Source organism: Zalophus californianus, chromosome 6 (assembly GCF_009762305.2).
Source record: "Zalophus californianus isolate mZalCal1 chromosome 6, mZalCal1.pri.v2, whole genome shotgun sequence".
In the NCBI taxonomy this organism is placed as follows: Eukaryota; Metazoa; Chordata; class Mammalia; order Carnivora; family Otariidae; genus Zalophus; species Zalophus californianus.
Window position 1 is genome coordinate 118,064,011 of NC_045600.1, and position 17,251 is coordinate 118,081,261.

Consider the following 17,251-nt stretch of genomic DNA (forward strand, 5'->3'; position numbering starts at 1 on the left):
ACCTTTTTAAAAGATTTTATTTATTTATATGACAGAGAGAGACAGCAAGAACACAAGCAGGGGGAGTGGGAGAGGGAGAAGCAGGCTTCCTGCTGAGCAGGGAGCCTGATGCGGGGCTCGATCTCAGGACCCTGGGACCATGATCTGAGCCAAAGGCAGATGCTTAATGACTTGAGCCACCCAGGCGCCCCTACTTCCAATGTTTCTAATAACTCAAAGGTAATAAGAGCCTAAAGGTTTGGCTTAATGAAAACACTTTTTTAAAAATTAGAATGTATCATGGTTATTTCGTGCATTTAATAGTGTCAGAAGACTCAAAATATCTAGTTAACTCTTCATAAGTGGTACTAAGAGTGGCCACTGAATTAGGATGATGTCAGTCAGGACCATTAAGGTTTTCCCCTTGTGACAAGGAAACCATCTGGGTGGTGTTGCTGTAGGAATGCCCAGTTCCTCTTTAACCATTTACCTAATGCTTTAGCAGAAGTTGCCTGAGTCAATGTTATTAGAATTTACCAAACAATGAATGATTCCTTAAATATGTCATTATGTCTATATTTACTATCTGGCTTGTTCTGGAAAGCATATCATCAGAATAGGTAGGGATATGCTGCAATAACAAACAACTCTTGAATCCTGTTGACTAAAAATAAAGTTTAATTCTTGGTCAAGCTTTATGTCAAATATGGGTTGGTGGTGAGACTTCTGCTCTCACTAACCCTGAGGGACGATGCAGGCTCAAATTCAACACCTGCTCCCATGATTGTCATGAAGAAGAGAATGCTAGAAGGTTTCACATTAGCAACTTACTGTTCCAGCTTGGAAATGACACACATCACTTCTAGCCACAACCACTAATACTACGTCACTTCAAGGGGAAATACAATCTTCTCATGTGCCTGGAAAGGAAGGAGAACTATTGTTGGTACTACTACTGATTATTGAACAAATTACTTTTTGCCTGCCACCTGCCATACATTGTCTCCAACTGGCTGAACATACCAGGAGGTAAGTAGTGATATCCCTACTCCATAGACAAAGAAAGTGAGGTTGAAAGATTTCTACAAGGTCACATAGGAAATATGAAACTCAGAATTCAAATTCATGACTCCACAGCTCATGGAGGAAACTTTTGGTGGGATAGTGGGATGAAAATATCTTCTTTTTCTTATCTTTCCCTTAGGGTAAGTCTTGCAGTTTGGGGTCTCCTTACTCTCTGGATAACCTTAAGTATAACCGGAATTAGGTTGAGGCCAAGGAAAATAATGATGGTGATGATGACGATGATGATGATGATAATGATAACATATATTAAGATGTCACTAGGGGCAGAGCAAGATGGCGGAGGAGTAGGAGACCTAGATTTCGTCTGGTCTCAGGAATTCAGCTGAATAGGGATCAAACCTACGAACTTCTGAACACCTACGAACTCAACAGGAGATCGAAGAGGAGAGTAGCAACAACTCTCTGAACAGAGAGAAGCGACCACTTACTGGAAGGTAGGACGTGCGGAGAAGTGAATCCGAGGCGATATTTGGGAGGATAGACGGCGGGGGAGGGGGCCTCCGTCAGCCGCTTCTGGCAAGTGATAGAGCCGCGGAGGACAAAATCGGACCTTTTAGAAGGTGGCTCCGCTGAGCGACGTCGCTGCAGTGGCTAAGCGGGGGGTGGAATCCTCCAGGGACAGTGTGGTCTCAGGACCCACGGGGTCACAGAAAGACCAGGGGTGCCTGAGTGCGGCAGAGCTCCCAGGTATCGGAGCGGAGAAGCCAGCTGCAGAGACGGAGCCGAGGCCCGGGCTCTCAGCTCGGGGTTGCCATAAACTGTGATCCGCTGCCCAGTCGGGCCACTGCTCCTCCAGCAGGGACCCAACAAGCGGCAGAGCCGGGGAGACTCCCCTTTCTCCCCGGGGAGGATCGGCGCGGGAGCGCACCGCAGGGATCTGCTGGGTTTGGGAGACTCCACACGGGGTTGGGTGCCAGAGATACAAACGCTCGGTCACAGGCCGGGTGAGCACGGAGTGCGGCCGGAGACCAGGGAGACGGGAGTGACTGCTTTTCTCTGGGGGCGCACTGAGGAGCGGGACCTCGAGTTCTCAGCTCCTCCGGGTGGAGATTGGGAGGCCACCATTTTCGCCCTGGTCCTCCAGAGCTGTACCAAGAGCTTGCAGGGAACAAAAGCTCCTGAGAGCAAACCCGAGCAGCTTGCTTAGTCCAGACCGACAAGGGCGGGGCAATTCAGCCTCCGGCAAAGACATTTGGAAACCACGGCAACAAGCCCCTCCCCCAGAAGATCAGCACGAACAGCCAGCAAGCCAAGACCAAGTTTACCGATCAAGGAGAATGGGAGAACTCCAGCGCTAGGGGAATACTGCACATAGAATTCATGGCTTTTTTTTAACCATGATTCATTAGTTCATCAAAGTTAATTTTTTTAACTGTTTTTTTTTAATTTTTCTTTTTCCCTTTTTCAACTAACATCTTATCAATCCCTTTTTAAAAAAAACATTTTTTATTTTTCATTTTTAGAGTCATATTTTATCCCTTCATAGTAGTTACCCTTATTTTGGGCATATATATATAAGTTGTTCTCTCTTTAAAACTTTGAGATACAGTTTCTTCTAACAGATCAAAATATACCCTAAATCACTAGTGTATGGCTTTGTTCTAGTCTCCTGCCTGATCACATTCTCTCCCTTTTTCCTTTTTTTTTTAAATCTTCTTCTTTCTTTTTTCAAACAACTTATCTTATCAATTCCTTTTATAAAATCTTTTATAATTTTCATCTTTACAGTCATCTTCCATCCCTTCATTGTATCAACCCTTATTTTGTACATATATGTCTTTCTTCCTTTAAAATTTTAGCAGGCACTTTCTTCTAACAGACCAAAATACACTCAAAATCTAGCGTGTGGCACTGATCTATGCACTAGCCTGATCATATTTGATCATATTCTGCTTTTTTTGTATTGTTCTGTTTTTGTTTTTATCTTTTTTTCTTTTTTTTCTCTTTCTTTTTTCTTTCTTTCCCTTTCTTTTCCTCTGGTTTCAGGTCTTTTCTGAATTGTATAGAGTATATTTGCTGGAGACGTTGTTAACCTGTTAGCATTTTGTTCTCTCATTCATCTATTCTCTGGACAAAATGACAAGACGAAAAAAGTCACCTCAGCAAAAAGAACAAGAGGTAGTACCGTCAACCAGGGACCTACTCAATACGGACATTAGTCCGTATTGTCGGACCTAGAGTTCAGAATCATGACTTTAAAGATACTAGCTGGGCTTGAAAAAAGAATGGAAGATATTAGAGAAACCCTTTCTGGAGAAATAAAAGAACTAAAATCTAACCAAGTCAAAATCAAAAAGGCTATTAATGAGGTGCAATAAAAAATGGGGGCACTAACTGCTAGGATAAATGAGGCAGAAGAGAGAATCAGTGATATAGAAGACCACATGATGGAAAATAGAGGCTGAGAAAAAGAGAGATAAACAAGTACAGGACCACGAGGGCAGAATTCGAGAGATAAGTGATACGATAAGACGAAACAACATTAGAATAATTGGGATCCCAGAAGAAGAAGAGAGAGAGGGGCAGAAGGTATATTGGAGCAAATAATAGCAGAGAACTTCCCTAATGTGGGGAAGGAAACAGGCATCAAAATCCAGGAGGCACAGAGAACCCCTCTCAAAATCGATAATAGTAGGTCAACACCCCGACATCTAATAGTAAAACTTACGAGTCTCAGAGACAAAGAGAAAATCCTGAAAGCAGCTCAGGAGAAGAGATATGTAACCTACAATGGCAGAAATATTAGATTGGCAACAGACCTATCCACAGAGACCTGGCAGGCCAGAAAGGACTGGCAAGATATCTTCAGAGCACTAAACGAGAAAAATATGCAGCCAAGAATACTATATCCAGCTAGGCTGTCATTGAAAATAGAAGGAGAGATAAAAAGCTTCCAAGACAAACAAAAACTAAAGGAATTTGCAAAGACGAAACCAGCCCTCCAAGAAATATTGAAAGGGGTCCTCTAAGCAAAGAGAGAGCCTAAAAGCAGCATAGATCAGAAGGGAACAGAGACAATATACAGTCATAGTCACCTTACAGGCAATACTATGGCACTAAATTCATACCTTTCAATAGTTACCCTGAATGTAAATGGGCTCAATGCCCCAATCAAAAGACACAGGCTATCAGATTGGATTAAAAAACAAGACCCATCCATATGCTGTCTGCAAGAGACTCATTTTAGACCCAAAGACACCCCCAGATTGAAAGTGAGGGGGTGGAAAACCATTTACCATGCTAATGGACACCAAAAAAAGCCAGGGTGGCAATCCTTATATCAGACAAATTAGATTTTAAACCAAAGACTGTAATAAGAGATGAGGAAGGACACTATATCCTACTTAAAGGGTCTATCCAACAAGAAGATCTAACAGTTGTAAATATCTATGCCCCTAACATGGGAGCAGCCAAGTATATAAGGCAATTGATAACAAAAGCAAAGAAACACATTGACAACAATACAATAATAGTGGGGGACGTGAACACCCCCCTGACTGAAATGGACAGATCATCTAAGCAAAAGATCAACAAGGAAATAAAGACTTTAAATGACACACTGGACCAAATGGACTTCACAGACATATTCAGAACATTCCATCCCAAAGCAATGGAATACACATTCTTCTCTAGGGCCCATGGAACATTCTCCAGAATTGATCACATCCTAGGTCACAAATCACGTCTCAACCGGTACCAAAAGATTGGGATTATTCCCTGCATATTTTCAACCACAATGCTTTGAAACTGGAACTCAATCACAAGAGGAAAGTCGGAAAGAACTCAAATACATGGAGGCTAAAGAGCATCCTACTAAAGAATGAATGGGTCAACCAGGAAATTAAAGAAGAATTAAAAAAATTCACGGAAACCAATGAAAATGAAAACACAACGGTTCAAAATCTTTGGGATACAGCAAAGGCAGTCCTGAGAGGAAAGTATATAGCAATACAAGCCTTTCTGAAGAAACAAGAAAGGTCTCAAATACACAACCTAACCCTACATCTAATGGAGCTGGAGATAGAAGAGCAAAAAAAGCCTAAACCCAGCAGGAGAAGAGAAATCATAAAGATCAGAGCAGAAATCAATGAAATAGAAACCAAAAGAACAGTAGAACATTCAACAAAACTAGGAGCTGGTTCTTTGAAAGAATTAACAAGATTGATAAACCCCTGGCCAGACTTATCAAAAAGAAAAGAGAAATGACCCAAATCAACAAAATCATGAATGAGGGAGGAGAGATCACAACCAACACCAAAGAAATACAAACAATCATAAGAACAGATTATGAGCCACTCTATGCCAGCAAATTAGATAACCTGGAAGTAGTGGGTGCATTCCTAGAGATGTATCAACTCCCAAAATTGAAGCAGGAAGAAATAGAAAACCTGAACAGACCTATAGCCACTAAGGAAATTGAAGCAGTCATCAGAAATCTCCCAAAAAACAAAAGCCCAGGGCCAGATGGCTTCCCAGGGGAATTCTATCAGATATTTAAAGAAGAAATAATACCTATTCTCCTGAAACTGTTCCAAAAATAAGAAATGGAAGGAAAACTTCCAAACTCACTTTATGAGGCCAGCATTACCTTGATCCCCAACCCAGACAAAGACCCCATCAAAAAGGAGAATTACAGACCAATATCCTTGATGAACATGGATGCAAAAATTCTCACCAAAATACTAGTCAATAGGATCCAACAGTACCTTAAAAGGAGTATTCACCACGACCAAGTGGGATTTATCCCTGGGCTGCAAGGATAGTTCAACAATCCGCAAATCAATCAATGTGGTACAATACATTAACAAAAGAAAGAACAAGAATCATATGATCCTCTCAATAGATGCAGAAAAAGCATTTGACAAAGTGCAGCATCCTTTCTTGATCAAAACTCTTCAGAGTATAGGGATAGAGGGTACATACCTCAATATCATAGAAGCCATCTATGAAAAACCTAAAGCAAATATCATTCTCAATGGGGAAAAGCTGAGAGCTTTTCCCCTAAGGTCAGGAACGCGGCAGGGATGTCCACTATCACCACTGCTATTCAACATAGTATTAGAAGTCCTAGCCACAGCAATCACACAACAAAAAGAAATTGAAGGCATCCAAATCGGCAAAGAGGAAGTCAAACTCTCACTCTTTGCAGATGATATGATACTGTATGTGGAAAACCCAAAAGACTCCACCCCAAAACTGCTAGAACTCATACAGGAATTCAGTCAAGTAGCAGGCTATAAAATCAATGCACAGAAATCAGTGGCATTCCTATACACCAACAACAAGACAGAAGAGAGACCAATCAAGGAGTCGATCCCATTTACAATTGCACCCCAAACCATAAGATACCTAGGAATAAATTTAACCAAAGAGATAAAGGATCTGTACTCAGAAAACTATAAAATACTCAGGAAAGAAATTGAAAAAGACACAAAGAAATGGAAAAATGTTCCATGCTCATGGATTGGGAGAACCAACATTGTGAAGATGTCAATGCCACCCAGAGCAATCTACACATTCAATGCAATCCCCACCAAAATACCATCCACTTTTTTCAAAGAAATGGAACAAATCATCCTAAAATTTGTATGGAACCAGAAGAGACCCCGAAGAGCCAGAGGAATATTGAAAAAGAAAAGCAAAGCTGGCAGCATCACAATTCCGGACTTCCAGCTCTATTATAAAGCTGTCATCATCAAGACAGTATGGTACTGGCACAAAAACAGACACATCGATCAATGGAACAGACTCGAGAGCCCAGAAATGGACCCTCAACTCTATGGTCAACTTATCTTTGACAAAGCAGGAAAGAATGTCCAATGGAAAAAAGACAGTCTCTTCAACAAATGGTGTTGGGAAAATTGGACAGCCACATGCAGAAGAATGAAACTGGACCATTTCCTTACACCACACACAAAAATAGACTCCAAATGGTTGAAAGACCTAAATGTGAGACAGGAGTCCTTCAAAATCCTAAAGGAGAACACAGGTAGCAACCTCTTCGACCTCAGCCACAGCAACTTCTTCCTAGAGACATCGCCAAAGACGAGGGAAGCAAGGGCAAAAATGAACTATTGGGATTTCATCAAGATAAAATGCTTTTGCACAGCAAAAGAAACAGTCCACAAAACCAAAAGACAACCTACAGAATGGGAGGAAAGATTTGCAAATGACATATCAGATAAAGGGCTAGTATCCAAAATCTATAAAGAACTTATCAAACTCAACACCCAAAGAACAAATAATCCAATCAAGAAATGGGCAGAAGACATGAACAGACATTTTTCCAAAGAAGACATCCAAATGGCCAACAGGCACATGAAAAAGTGCTCAACATCACTTGGCATCAGGGAAATCCAAATCAAAACCTCAATGAGAGACCACCTCACACCAGTCAGAATAGCTAAAATTAACAAGTCAGGGAACGACAGTTGTTGGCGGAGATGTGGAGAAAGGGGAACCCTCCTACACTGTAGGTGGGAATGCAAGCTGGTGCAACCCCTCTGGGAAACAGTATGGCGGTTCCTCAAAGAGTTGAAAATAGAGCTACCATACGATCCAGCAATTGCACTACTGGGCATTTACCCCAAAGATACAAATGTAGGGATCCGAAAGGGTACGTGCACCCCAATGTTTATAGCAGCAATGTCCACAATAGCCAAACTGTGGAAAGAGCCAAGATGTCCATCGACAGATGAATGGATAAAGAAGATGTGGTATATATATACAATGGAATATTATGCAGCCATCAGAAGGAATGAGATCTTGCCATTTGCAACGACGTGGATGGAACTGGAGGGTGTTATGCTGAGTGAAATAAGTCAATCAGAGAAAGACATGTATCAGATGACCTCACTGATATGAGGAATTCTTAATCTCAGGAAACAAACTGAGGGTTGCTGGAGTGTTGGGGGGTGGGAGGGATGGGGTGGCTGGGTGATAGACATTGGGTAGGGTATGTGCTATGGTGAGCGCTGTGAATTGTGCAAGACTGTTGAATCACAGTTCTGTACTTCTGAAACAAATAATGCAACATTTGTTAAGAAAAAAGAAAAAGCTGCTATAGGAGGGGAAGAATGAAGGGGAGTAAGTCAGAGGGGGAGACGAACCATGAGAGATGATGGACTCTGAAAAACAGACTGAGGGTTCTAGAGGGGAGGAGGATAGGGGGATGTGTTAGTCTGGTGATAGGTATTAAGGAGGGCACATTCTGCATGGAGCACTGGGTGTTATGCACAAACAATGAATCATGGAACACTACATCAAAAACTAATGCTGTAATTTATGGTGATTAACATAACAATAAAAAATTAAAAAAAGATGTCACTAGGCACTGTACTAAGTATATTGCATCAATTGCCTCAATCTTTGAGGTAGCTCTATGAGATAAATAATTTTATTGTCCTCATGTTAGAATGAGACTAAATAACTTGCCAAAACTCACATAGCTAGTAAGAGCAGAAAGAAGATTTTACATAGGCAGTCTGATTGCAAGGATTTTCCTCTTAATCATTGCAAACCTGATCAGTCAGGTCTGGCTTTGCCTTAGACTTTAATAAGCGAGATAAAGAAATTTTAATAGATATGTTATAACTGCTTACCCAGCTCATACATTTTATTCAAACCTATAGCTTCTGCTGAAGGAATGGGTCCAAGTAGGTGTCTTGTACCACATGACTCTCTTTCTGGCTCTGGTGACTGACACAAGGATGGACACTTCCTCGAGAGAGAGGGAATAGCCCTGGGAATAGCCAAAGAGATTTCCTCTCTTGGGAATCAGGAGTTGGGGTATGGGGTGAGGCAGATAGTGGTGGACTTTTGAGCCATGTACAAACAGATGATAGCCAGAAAAATTTCTAAGGAAAGATCATTCCAAGTAGAGAGAATAGCAAATGCAAAGGTCCTGAGACAGAAACATGTTTGACATGTTGGAGAAGTAGGAAGAAGACCAATGTATTTGAAGTGAATTGGGTGAAGAGGAAAGTGGAAGTAAGTAAGAACAGAGAAGGAGCCAGGAGTAGATCAGGCAGGGCCTCACCTTGGTTATAGTTAAAATATGATGAGAAGTCAGTGGAGGGTTTTGGTCAGTAAGAGACATAATCTGAAACATATTTGAAAAGTATCATATTGGTTGCTGGGTGGAGAATGGATAATAAAGCACAGTTATGGAAGCAGGGAGTTAGAAGGTTAGAAGGCTCTTGCCTAGGTCCAGTTGAGAAATGAAGGTGTTTTCGTTCACATTATTGTAGAAGTGATGGAAAGTGGTCTAATTCAAGATAGAGCCAATAGGGTTTATGCTTGGATTGGATCTTGGAGGTGAAAGAAAGAAAGGAGTCAAGGGTGATTACAAAGTTTTTGGTGGTCTATTTACTGAGACGAATAAGGGATGTGAAGGGGAGATTCTACATTCAGCTTTGGACCTATAAAATTTGAGATACATATTATTCTTCTAAGTGGGTTGTTGGATGTAGGACTATGGAATTTAGAACTGGAGATCTATATATCTTATGTCCTCAATTCTGAGATACACATTTTCTGTATATCATTATCTCTGAAATCAGGATACATCCCATTATCATTTGTTTTCAGACAAGTGGCAGTTGTGACTTAGTTATGACATTTTCTTTTGACACCATTTAGTAAGATAAAGAAAATAATGGCATCAATGCTTCTTAGATTTAATTAAAGATGTCAAACTCGGGAGTTATTAGCATATTGAAAGCCATAAGATTAGATGACATTACCTGAGGAGTGTTGATAAAGAAGAGAGCTGAGGAATAAGCTTGGGTCATTCCAATATAGGAAGGTCAGGAAAATAAGGAGACTGATGAGGAATTTCCATCACATAGGAGGAAACTGGGAAAATGTGAAGAATATGTTTCAATTATGAAGTTGTGAGCAACTGTGAACATACTACTGGGAGTGTACATATGGTGAAAACTGATGACTGACATGAAATTTGGCCAACTGATGGTCATTAGTAAACTCTGCAAGAGAATTCCAGTGAAGTGGTAGGAACAAAGCCTGACTGTTGTGCTTTAAGTAAGAGTAAGGTGAAATAGAGGTAGAAAGTGAAAAGGAATTTTGCTATTTTTAAAAAAATCAGAGAAGTGGGATGGCTTCTGTAAGGATATGTGGAGTTCAAAGGAACGCGTTTAAAACTAGGATCCTGGGCATATTTGTAAGTTGGTAGAACAGATACAGAAGAGAAGGAGACACTCATGGAAGGGTGGAGGGGAGGTGAGGCAAGGACTGGACTAATACCTGAGTGGCATCATTGATAGGTGAGGGGGTGGATCCAGAGCACTAGTAAGGAGATTGTCTACCCATAAGATATGGGAAGCTTTAGCCACAGTAACGGAAGGGAGGGGGAAAACTGCAGACAGTTATGGTGGCAATTTTCATGGTGAGAACACTTTCATCAGTTAGGGTGTTCCTGGCTGTGATAATATCTGCTTGTTAATTACTTCTAACTTCAATAAGTCTGGGGGTGGATGGACACAAGATTGGGTCAATGGTGCATGTATAATTTCCAGGACCTCCTTCCATCCTTCCACTTTGTTGCCCCCCTACCCCTAGCTGTCTGGCTCTTCTTTCTTAGGCCTGTAGTATCCTTGGTGCCAAAAGGCTGTGTGGCACCAGGGGAAGGGAAAGTAGATATGGAGTAGATATGCAGTTGTGTGTTTCAGGGGTTCAGCCACACACTAAGTGAGTGGAGTGGATTCACCCAGCATTAAGGTTTGCCAGGATAGTACAATGGAGAGATAGAGGAATGTGATTAGAGATTATGGGCAGGCCATATGCTGGGCTGCAAAATCAAACTTGGCAAAAAAGGAAAGTGAGGATGTGAGACAAGACTTCTAGAGGGGTTGAAGTTTGTTTGCATAATTACTAGAGGCAGTGAACTAAAAAGATAAGATGCAGTGATCAAAGAGTCAGAGGCTCACAATTGTGATCTTCAAGGTTATTTCATGAATGGAACAGACCACGGTGGTGAGTGGTTCAGGTGGAGCAGGAAACAGGATGGTTAAAAGTAAGGCCATGAAGAACTGAGAGGCAGGGGCACTGAGCTGTGGTAGCAAAGGCCCTGAGAATGGGCCAGTGGTAGCTGTGGTAAAAAGGTCATCAGTGGAGTGCTTAAATCTTCAGTGGACATGGAAAGTGATGGATAGTACCATGGGTTATTGCAAACAGGTCAGAGAGTGGTATAATCTGATGTCAAGTGTTTCAAAGAAGTTCAGTTTTGTTTTAAGTGAAATGGGAGGAATAATGGTCTAAAAGTGGCAAGGATCCACTTCATGTCCTAAGATGTATGTATGTGGAAGAATAAAAAGTCACTGCTTTCCATAGGAGACTACAGATTTTTCATTAGAACAGTAACATGATAAGAATATGCCTGTAAACAGTCAGCAAAATCAAAATGCAACTTACCAAATGGGAGAAGATATTTGCAAATGACATTACAGATAAAGGGCTAGTATCCAAGATCTATAAAGAACTTATCAAACTCAACACCCAAAAAACAAAGAATCCAGTCAAGAAATGGGCAGAAGACATGAACAGACATTTCTCTAAAGAAATTTACAAATTGCCAACAGACACATGAAAAAATGCTCTACATCCTTTGGCATCGGGGAAATACAAATCAAAACCATAATGAGATAACACCTCACACCAGTCCGAATGGCTAAAATTAACAAGATGGGAAACAACAAATGTTGGCGAGCATGTGGAGAAAGGGGAACTGTCTTACACAGTTGGTGGTAATGCAAGCTGGTACAGCCACTCTGGAAAACAGTATGTGGTTCCTCAAAAAGTTAAAAATAGAGCTACCTTAGGACCCAGGAATTTACCCCAAAGATACAAATGTAGTGATCCAAAGGGGCACCTGCACCCCAATGTTTATAGCAACAGTGTCCACAATAGCCAAACTATGGAAAGAGCCCAGATGTCCATCAACAGATGAATGGATAAAGATGTGCTATATATATATATACATACACACAATGGAATATTACTCAGCCATCAGAAAGGGTGAATACTTAACCATTCACATGGACATGGATGGAACTGGAGGGTATTATGTGGAGTGAAATAAGTCAAACAGAGAAAGACAATTATCATATGGTTTCACTCATAGGTGTAATTTAAGAAACAGCACAGAGGATCATAGGGGCAGGGAAGGAAAACTAAATGGGAAGTCATCAGAGAGGGAGACAAACCATGAGAGACTCTTAACTATAGGAAACAAACTGAGGATTGCTAGAGGAGAGGTAGGTGGGGGGATGGGATAATTGGGTGATGGGCATTAAGGAGGGCACGTGATGTGATGAGCATTGGGTGTTATATGTAACTGATAAATTATTGAACACTACATCTGAAACTAATGATGTACTGTATGTTGGTTAATTGAATTTAAATAAAAAATTAAAAAAAAGAATATGCCTTTAAGTTCCACAGGGTTCAGGGGTAGGGGTTAGGAATAGATGAGAAATAGGGACCTAAGGATACAGATAAGAGTGGGGATAAGAAATAAGATTAGGAATATACAAAACTAAATTTACTCATGCTTTCTGGGTTGTTGTTGCCAGTGCTTTTGGTGCCATATTTAAGAAATTATTGCTAAATCCAATGTCATAAAACTTGCCCTCCATATATTCTTCTAAGAGTTTTATACTTGTAGGTCTTACGTTTTAAGTTTGATCCATTTTGAGTTAATTTTTATATATGGTGAAATGTAAGTGTCCAACTTCATTTTGCATGTGGAAATTCAGCTTTCCAAGCACTGTTTATTGAAAAGACCACCCTTTCACCATTGTATGGTGTTGGCACCCTTGGAAGAAATCAATTGACCAGATATATGAGCGTTTATTTCTGGGTTCTGGGTTTTATTCCATTGATCTACATGTCTACCCTTATGGAAGTACCACACTATTTTGTTTACCATAGTTTTGTAGTAAGTTTTATTATCAGAAAGTGTGAGTCCTCCAACTTTGTTCTTTTTCAAGACTGTTTTGGCTTGTATGTAGATTTTTACAGATGTTCATTAGCAAGCAAACTTACTAGTTTGCTCAGAGTTTTTATGAGATGTTGATTTTTGTCAAAAGCATTTTCTGCGTCTATTGAGATGATCTCATGGTGAATTACATTTAGCTTTGAATGTTAAACCAATCTTGAATTCTTGGGATAAACCCCAGTTATGATGTATTGTCCTTTCTAATATTGCTGGAATCCATTTGCAAAAACTTGGCTAAGAATTTTTATATATAATGTTCATGAAAGATATCGGTCTTAAGTTTTCTTGCAATGTCTTTTTCTGGTTTTGTTATCAGGGTAATGCTGTGGTTATATAATGAAAATTTTCACTCCTCTTTAATTTTCTGGGAGAGTTTATATAGAATTGGTGCTCTTTCTTTATTAAATATCTGGTAGAACCAGAATCTACCACGGAAACAATCTGGGCCTGGAGATTTCTTTTTTGGAAGGTTTTTAACTGTGAATTCAAATTTTAAAGTAGGTATAGTCCTGTTCAGGTTTTTAATTTGGTAGTATACAACTTTTGTGGAATTAGTCCATTTCATATAAATTATCAAATTTGTATGTGTAGAATTTTCCTGGTATTATTTTACTCTCCTTTTGAAGATTTTACTTTTAAGTAATCTCTACACCAAGCTAGGGATGAAATTTACAACCCTGAGATTAAGAATCACATGCTCTACTGACCTAGCCAGCCAGGTGCCTCTCCCTTACTCTCTTTTTGAAGTCTGTGGGGTCTTTAGTGATATCTTCTCTGGTATTCCTGATTTTGGTAACCTATGTGTTCTCTCTCTCTCTCTTTTTTTGGCAGGCTTATCAAATATCTTTCATCTTTTTTTAAAAAGGATTTATTTTAGAGAGAGAGCAGGGCGAGGCACAGAGGAAGAAGGAAAGAGACAATCTCAAGCGGACTCCCTGCTGAGTGGGGAGCCCGATGCGGGGGTTCTATCTCTGGACACTGAAATCTTGACCTGAGCCAAAATCAATAGTGGGATGTTTAACCACTGAGCTACCCAGGTGCCCTCTCCCTACCTTTTATCTTTTCAAAGCACCAGCTTTTAGTTTCAATGTTTTTCTGTTGTTTTTCCATTTTTCTTTATTTCTCCTCCTGTCTTATTTCCTCCCTCTTCTTGCTTTAGATTTATTACTTTTCTTTTTCTAGTTTCTTGAAATGGAAGCTTACATCCTTGATTTTAGACCTTCCTTTTCTAAGAAAAGCAGTTGTTATAAAATTTCACGTTCATCACTGTTTTTTAGTTGCATCCCATAAATCGTTATATTTTTATTCAGTTCAAATAGTTCTATTTCCCTTGAGATTTCTTCTTTGACCTGTGGATTACCTCGAAGTGTATTGCTTAATTTCCAAGTGTTTGGAAATAGTCTTGTTATTTTTTATTTTTACTTTTGAGCGTGTAGCCCAAGGTGGGGTTTGAACTCACCACCCTGAGTTCAAGACCTGAGTCAAGATCAAGAGGCTTAATCCACTGAGCCACCCAGGCGCCCCCTGTTGTATTTTACTGATTTGTAGTTTAATTCCATTATGGTCAGAGAACATACTTTATATGACTTCAATTGTTTAAAATTTCTTAAGATTTGTTTTATCGTGATACTAAAAGTTCTGATTTCCTTCTCCAAGTCCCCTTGCTACCAGCCGCTCCATGAATTCAGCCTAGGATTGCAGCTGCTTTCAGTGGGACAGACAGGAGGAGGCTCTAGCCGACTGGAGCCAACCTCGAGTCTCTTCTCCCCTGTACGTGTGCCCATGGCACACACCCTAGCCACTCCGTGCTGAAGCACCTCAGTCACCTCACGTTCTACCCCGCCCGCAGGTTTTTCGCCAGCGCTGTACGGAACCCGGGACAGGAGTGCCAGCATGAGGCGGAAATCCCGCCTCCCGGCGCCTGCGGTTGGCCCTGACCGCAAGGGGTGAACCCCAAGGAGGAAGATGAGCAGGATTGAACGAAGCAGGGGAGTAGGGAGGAAGGGCGAGAGGGCTCCTCTTCCCCATTGGCTGGTCCAGAGAGCAGCCTCTCTGTGATTGGCTGGCCGGTGGGGGCGGTAGTCCCGAGTCGGCCCGCCTCTCCGGTCGCGAGAGATACCGGGATCACCAGCGCCGGCCGAGCCAGCGGCGGCTTGGAGGCTGTGTCCGCACGCCGCCGGACTGAGGCGGTGGGGCCTTTGCGCGTCAGGTCCTCATCCCCGGGGGTGGCGAGGGCAGCTAGCCGCTAGGGCGGTGCGGGTCGGAACCCAGGGCACGGTCGGGCTGGGGCGCGGCGGGCGTTGGCGCGGCTGCGGGACCTGGGCCTGCGCGGACCGCCCGCGGCGCGCGTCTCGGGCTGCCTTTCCATTTCAAAGTGATTATTGTTTTGGATTTGTCCGCAGGCGTGACTTTTGATTAATTTGTTTCACGCACCACTATTGGTATGGGATAAAGCGGTAGATGCACGCTACTGTCATTTGTCGTTGAAATGTGGGCTTCCTGTCGTTCTGTGTGTTTACCTTTTGGATTTAAGGGAAGGGGATGACATTGTGATATTGTCTCTTGTGACCGTCCATTCTCAAGGTCTCGCCGACGTAGTACAGAAACCAGGCGAATCCTGTGTGTGGCTCTTAACCTGTATTGGAAGTAGGCTTTTTCTTCCATCCTCCTCCCTGTCTCTCTCCATCTTTCTCTTCCTTTCTCCTCCTCTCCCTCCCCTCCCCCACCTGTTCTCCTCTCCCATCTTTCTGTTCTTTTTGCTGCATTAAACCTTGCGGGAGGGTCTTGGGAGAATTCTGAAAAGCTTTAGGTCTTCCAACATTTATGTTCTACTTGCAGGACTGACAACTGGGAGGAAACTGGCGGAAAGATGCCCTCTGATTCTTTCTGTTTGGCTGCCCAAACTCGACTTGACTCCAAATGGTTGAAAACAGATATACAGGTGGGGTTTTGACATGCTTTTTTCTTGGTGTGTTCCTGCCTCCATATTTAAATTTCTGATTACGGCTTTATACAGGATGAGTACAAGGATGCAGATCGGATCTTGCCTATTAGAGAAGCAGGTTTATTTCCTATAATTTAAAATGCACCTTTATTGTATCAGTTTTTATAGATTGTGGCTACATTTTAGTTGCAGTTATGTGTAACTGCAAGAAACTTGAGATCTGTTTATGCAAACATTTTTTCTATTATTATTTTTAAGAGGTCTGTAGTATTCTTAACCTTGTTGACTGTTTTCCGGATAGTTTTGAGATGTTCAGTTAATGAGGGGAAGAAGTGACACGTAGTAATTTATTATGTCCTGCAGAAACTCACTCATTTTATGGGACCCTGTGTTTTTGTTTCTGGGGAGACAAGAGTTCAGTTGAGCTGTTTGTTTTTGTGACTGGTCTATTAAGAGGAGTGCTCAGGGTTTCACATAAAGAATGCATGAAACAAAATGTTGGCCTTAGACTCTCTAATGTTTTAATAATGCAGTTGTAAGCTTGTCCAGAAATTAGCAAATAAATAATAGCAGTAATGTTTCTATAGACTTTTTTTTTTTTTACCCCAAGTTAGTTTTCTTTGCAAATGGTTTGGAAAAACTACTTTTGTAACTCCATATTAACAGCAAAAAGAAGTGTCTGAAATATTTTGTAGTATATATGGCTTTTTTTTCTCTTTCCTGAGGTTAACCATTTTAAGTATTTCTCAAGTAATCTATGTTTTTCAGTACAATCTTACATAGTGCATCACAGTTTATCAGGAGTCATGTATTCTATAAGCACTTGATCGTAGATACTTGTAGTGAAGTATTATAATCTCTCTTTACTTATTTATTTTAAGTGTTGAGTCCCAGTAGGTGTGAGAGCCAAGTGCTTAGAACTGTGTTGTGGATTTTGGGACAGTTATTAATGGGGTAATGTTAGATTAAAGCAAAAAGAATTGGGCCAAGAATTGGCATAGTAGTGACTCTTGGTTTGTTTTTGTTTAAACTTTGCTTTTTATTTAGCAATTCTGTTTGTTTTCCTTTGTCATTTTTTTTTTTAAAGCGTGGTCGGGGGAGGTGAGATGAGTAATTTCTTATTTCTGAAATCTTGAGATTTAGGCAAACTGATTTTAAGACTTCATTTTTTTATTAGTGTTTGTGTATTTTGCAGAACTTGTTGAAGTAAAGAACTCTATGAAGTT

The 17,251-nt window shown here is 41.0% G+C and overlaps 1 protein-coding gene across 9 annotated transcripts in view; it reads left to right on the top strand.

The window, feature by feature from the left end:
• Positions 1-15,183: 15,183 nt before the first annotated feature.
• Positions 15,184-17,251, top strand: part of HERC2 (HECT and RLD domain containing E3 ubiquitin protein ligase 2) — a 253,448-nt gene continuing 251,380 nt past the window's right edge. For 5 of the 9 annotated variants that reach the window (XR_003516092.2, XM_027572866.2, XM_027572870.2 and 2 more), the window contains exons 1-2: positions 15,190-15,290; positions 15,920-16,022. Coding sequence is in view for 8 of the 9 variants with exons in the window: in XM_027572866.2 (XP_027428667.1) it covers positions 15,951-16,022 (72 nt within the window). In the remaining variant the exon portion in view is untranslated. Of the gene's footprint in view, positions 15,291-15,449; positions 15,523-15,919; positions 16,023-17,251 lie in introns of those variants that run through there. The other 4 variants (XM_027572872.2, XM_027572873.2, XM_027572867.2 and 1 more) reach the window with 4 other exon arrangements.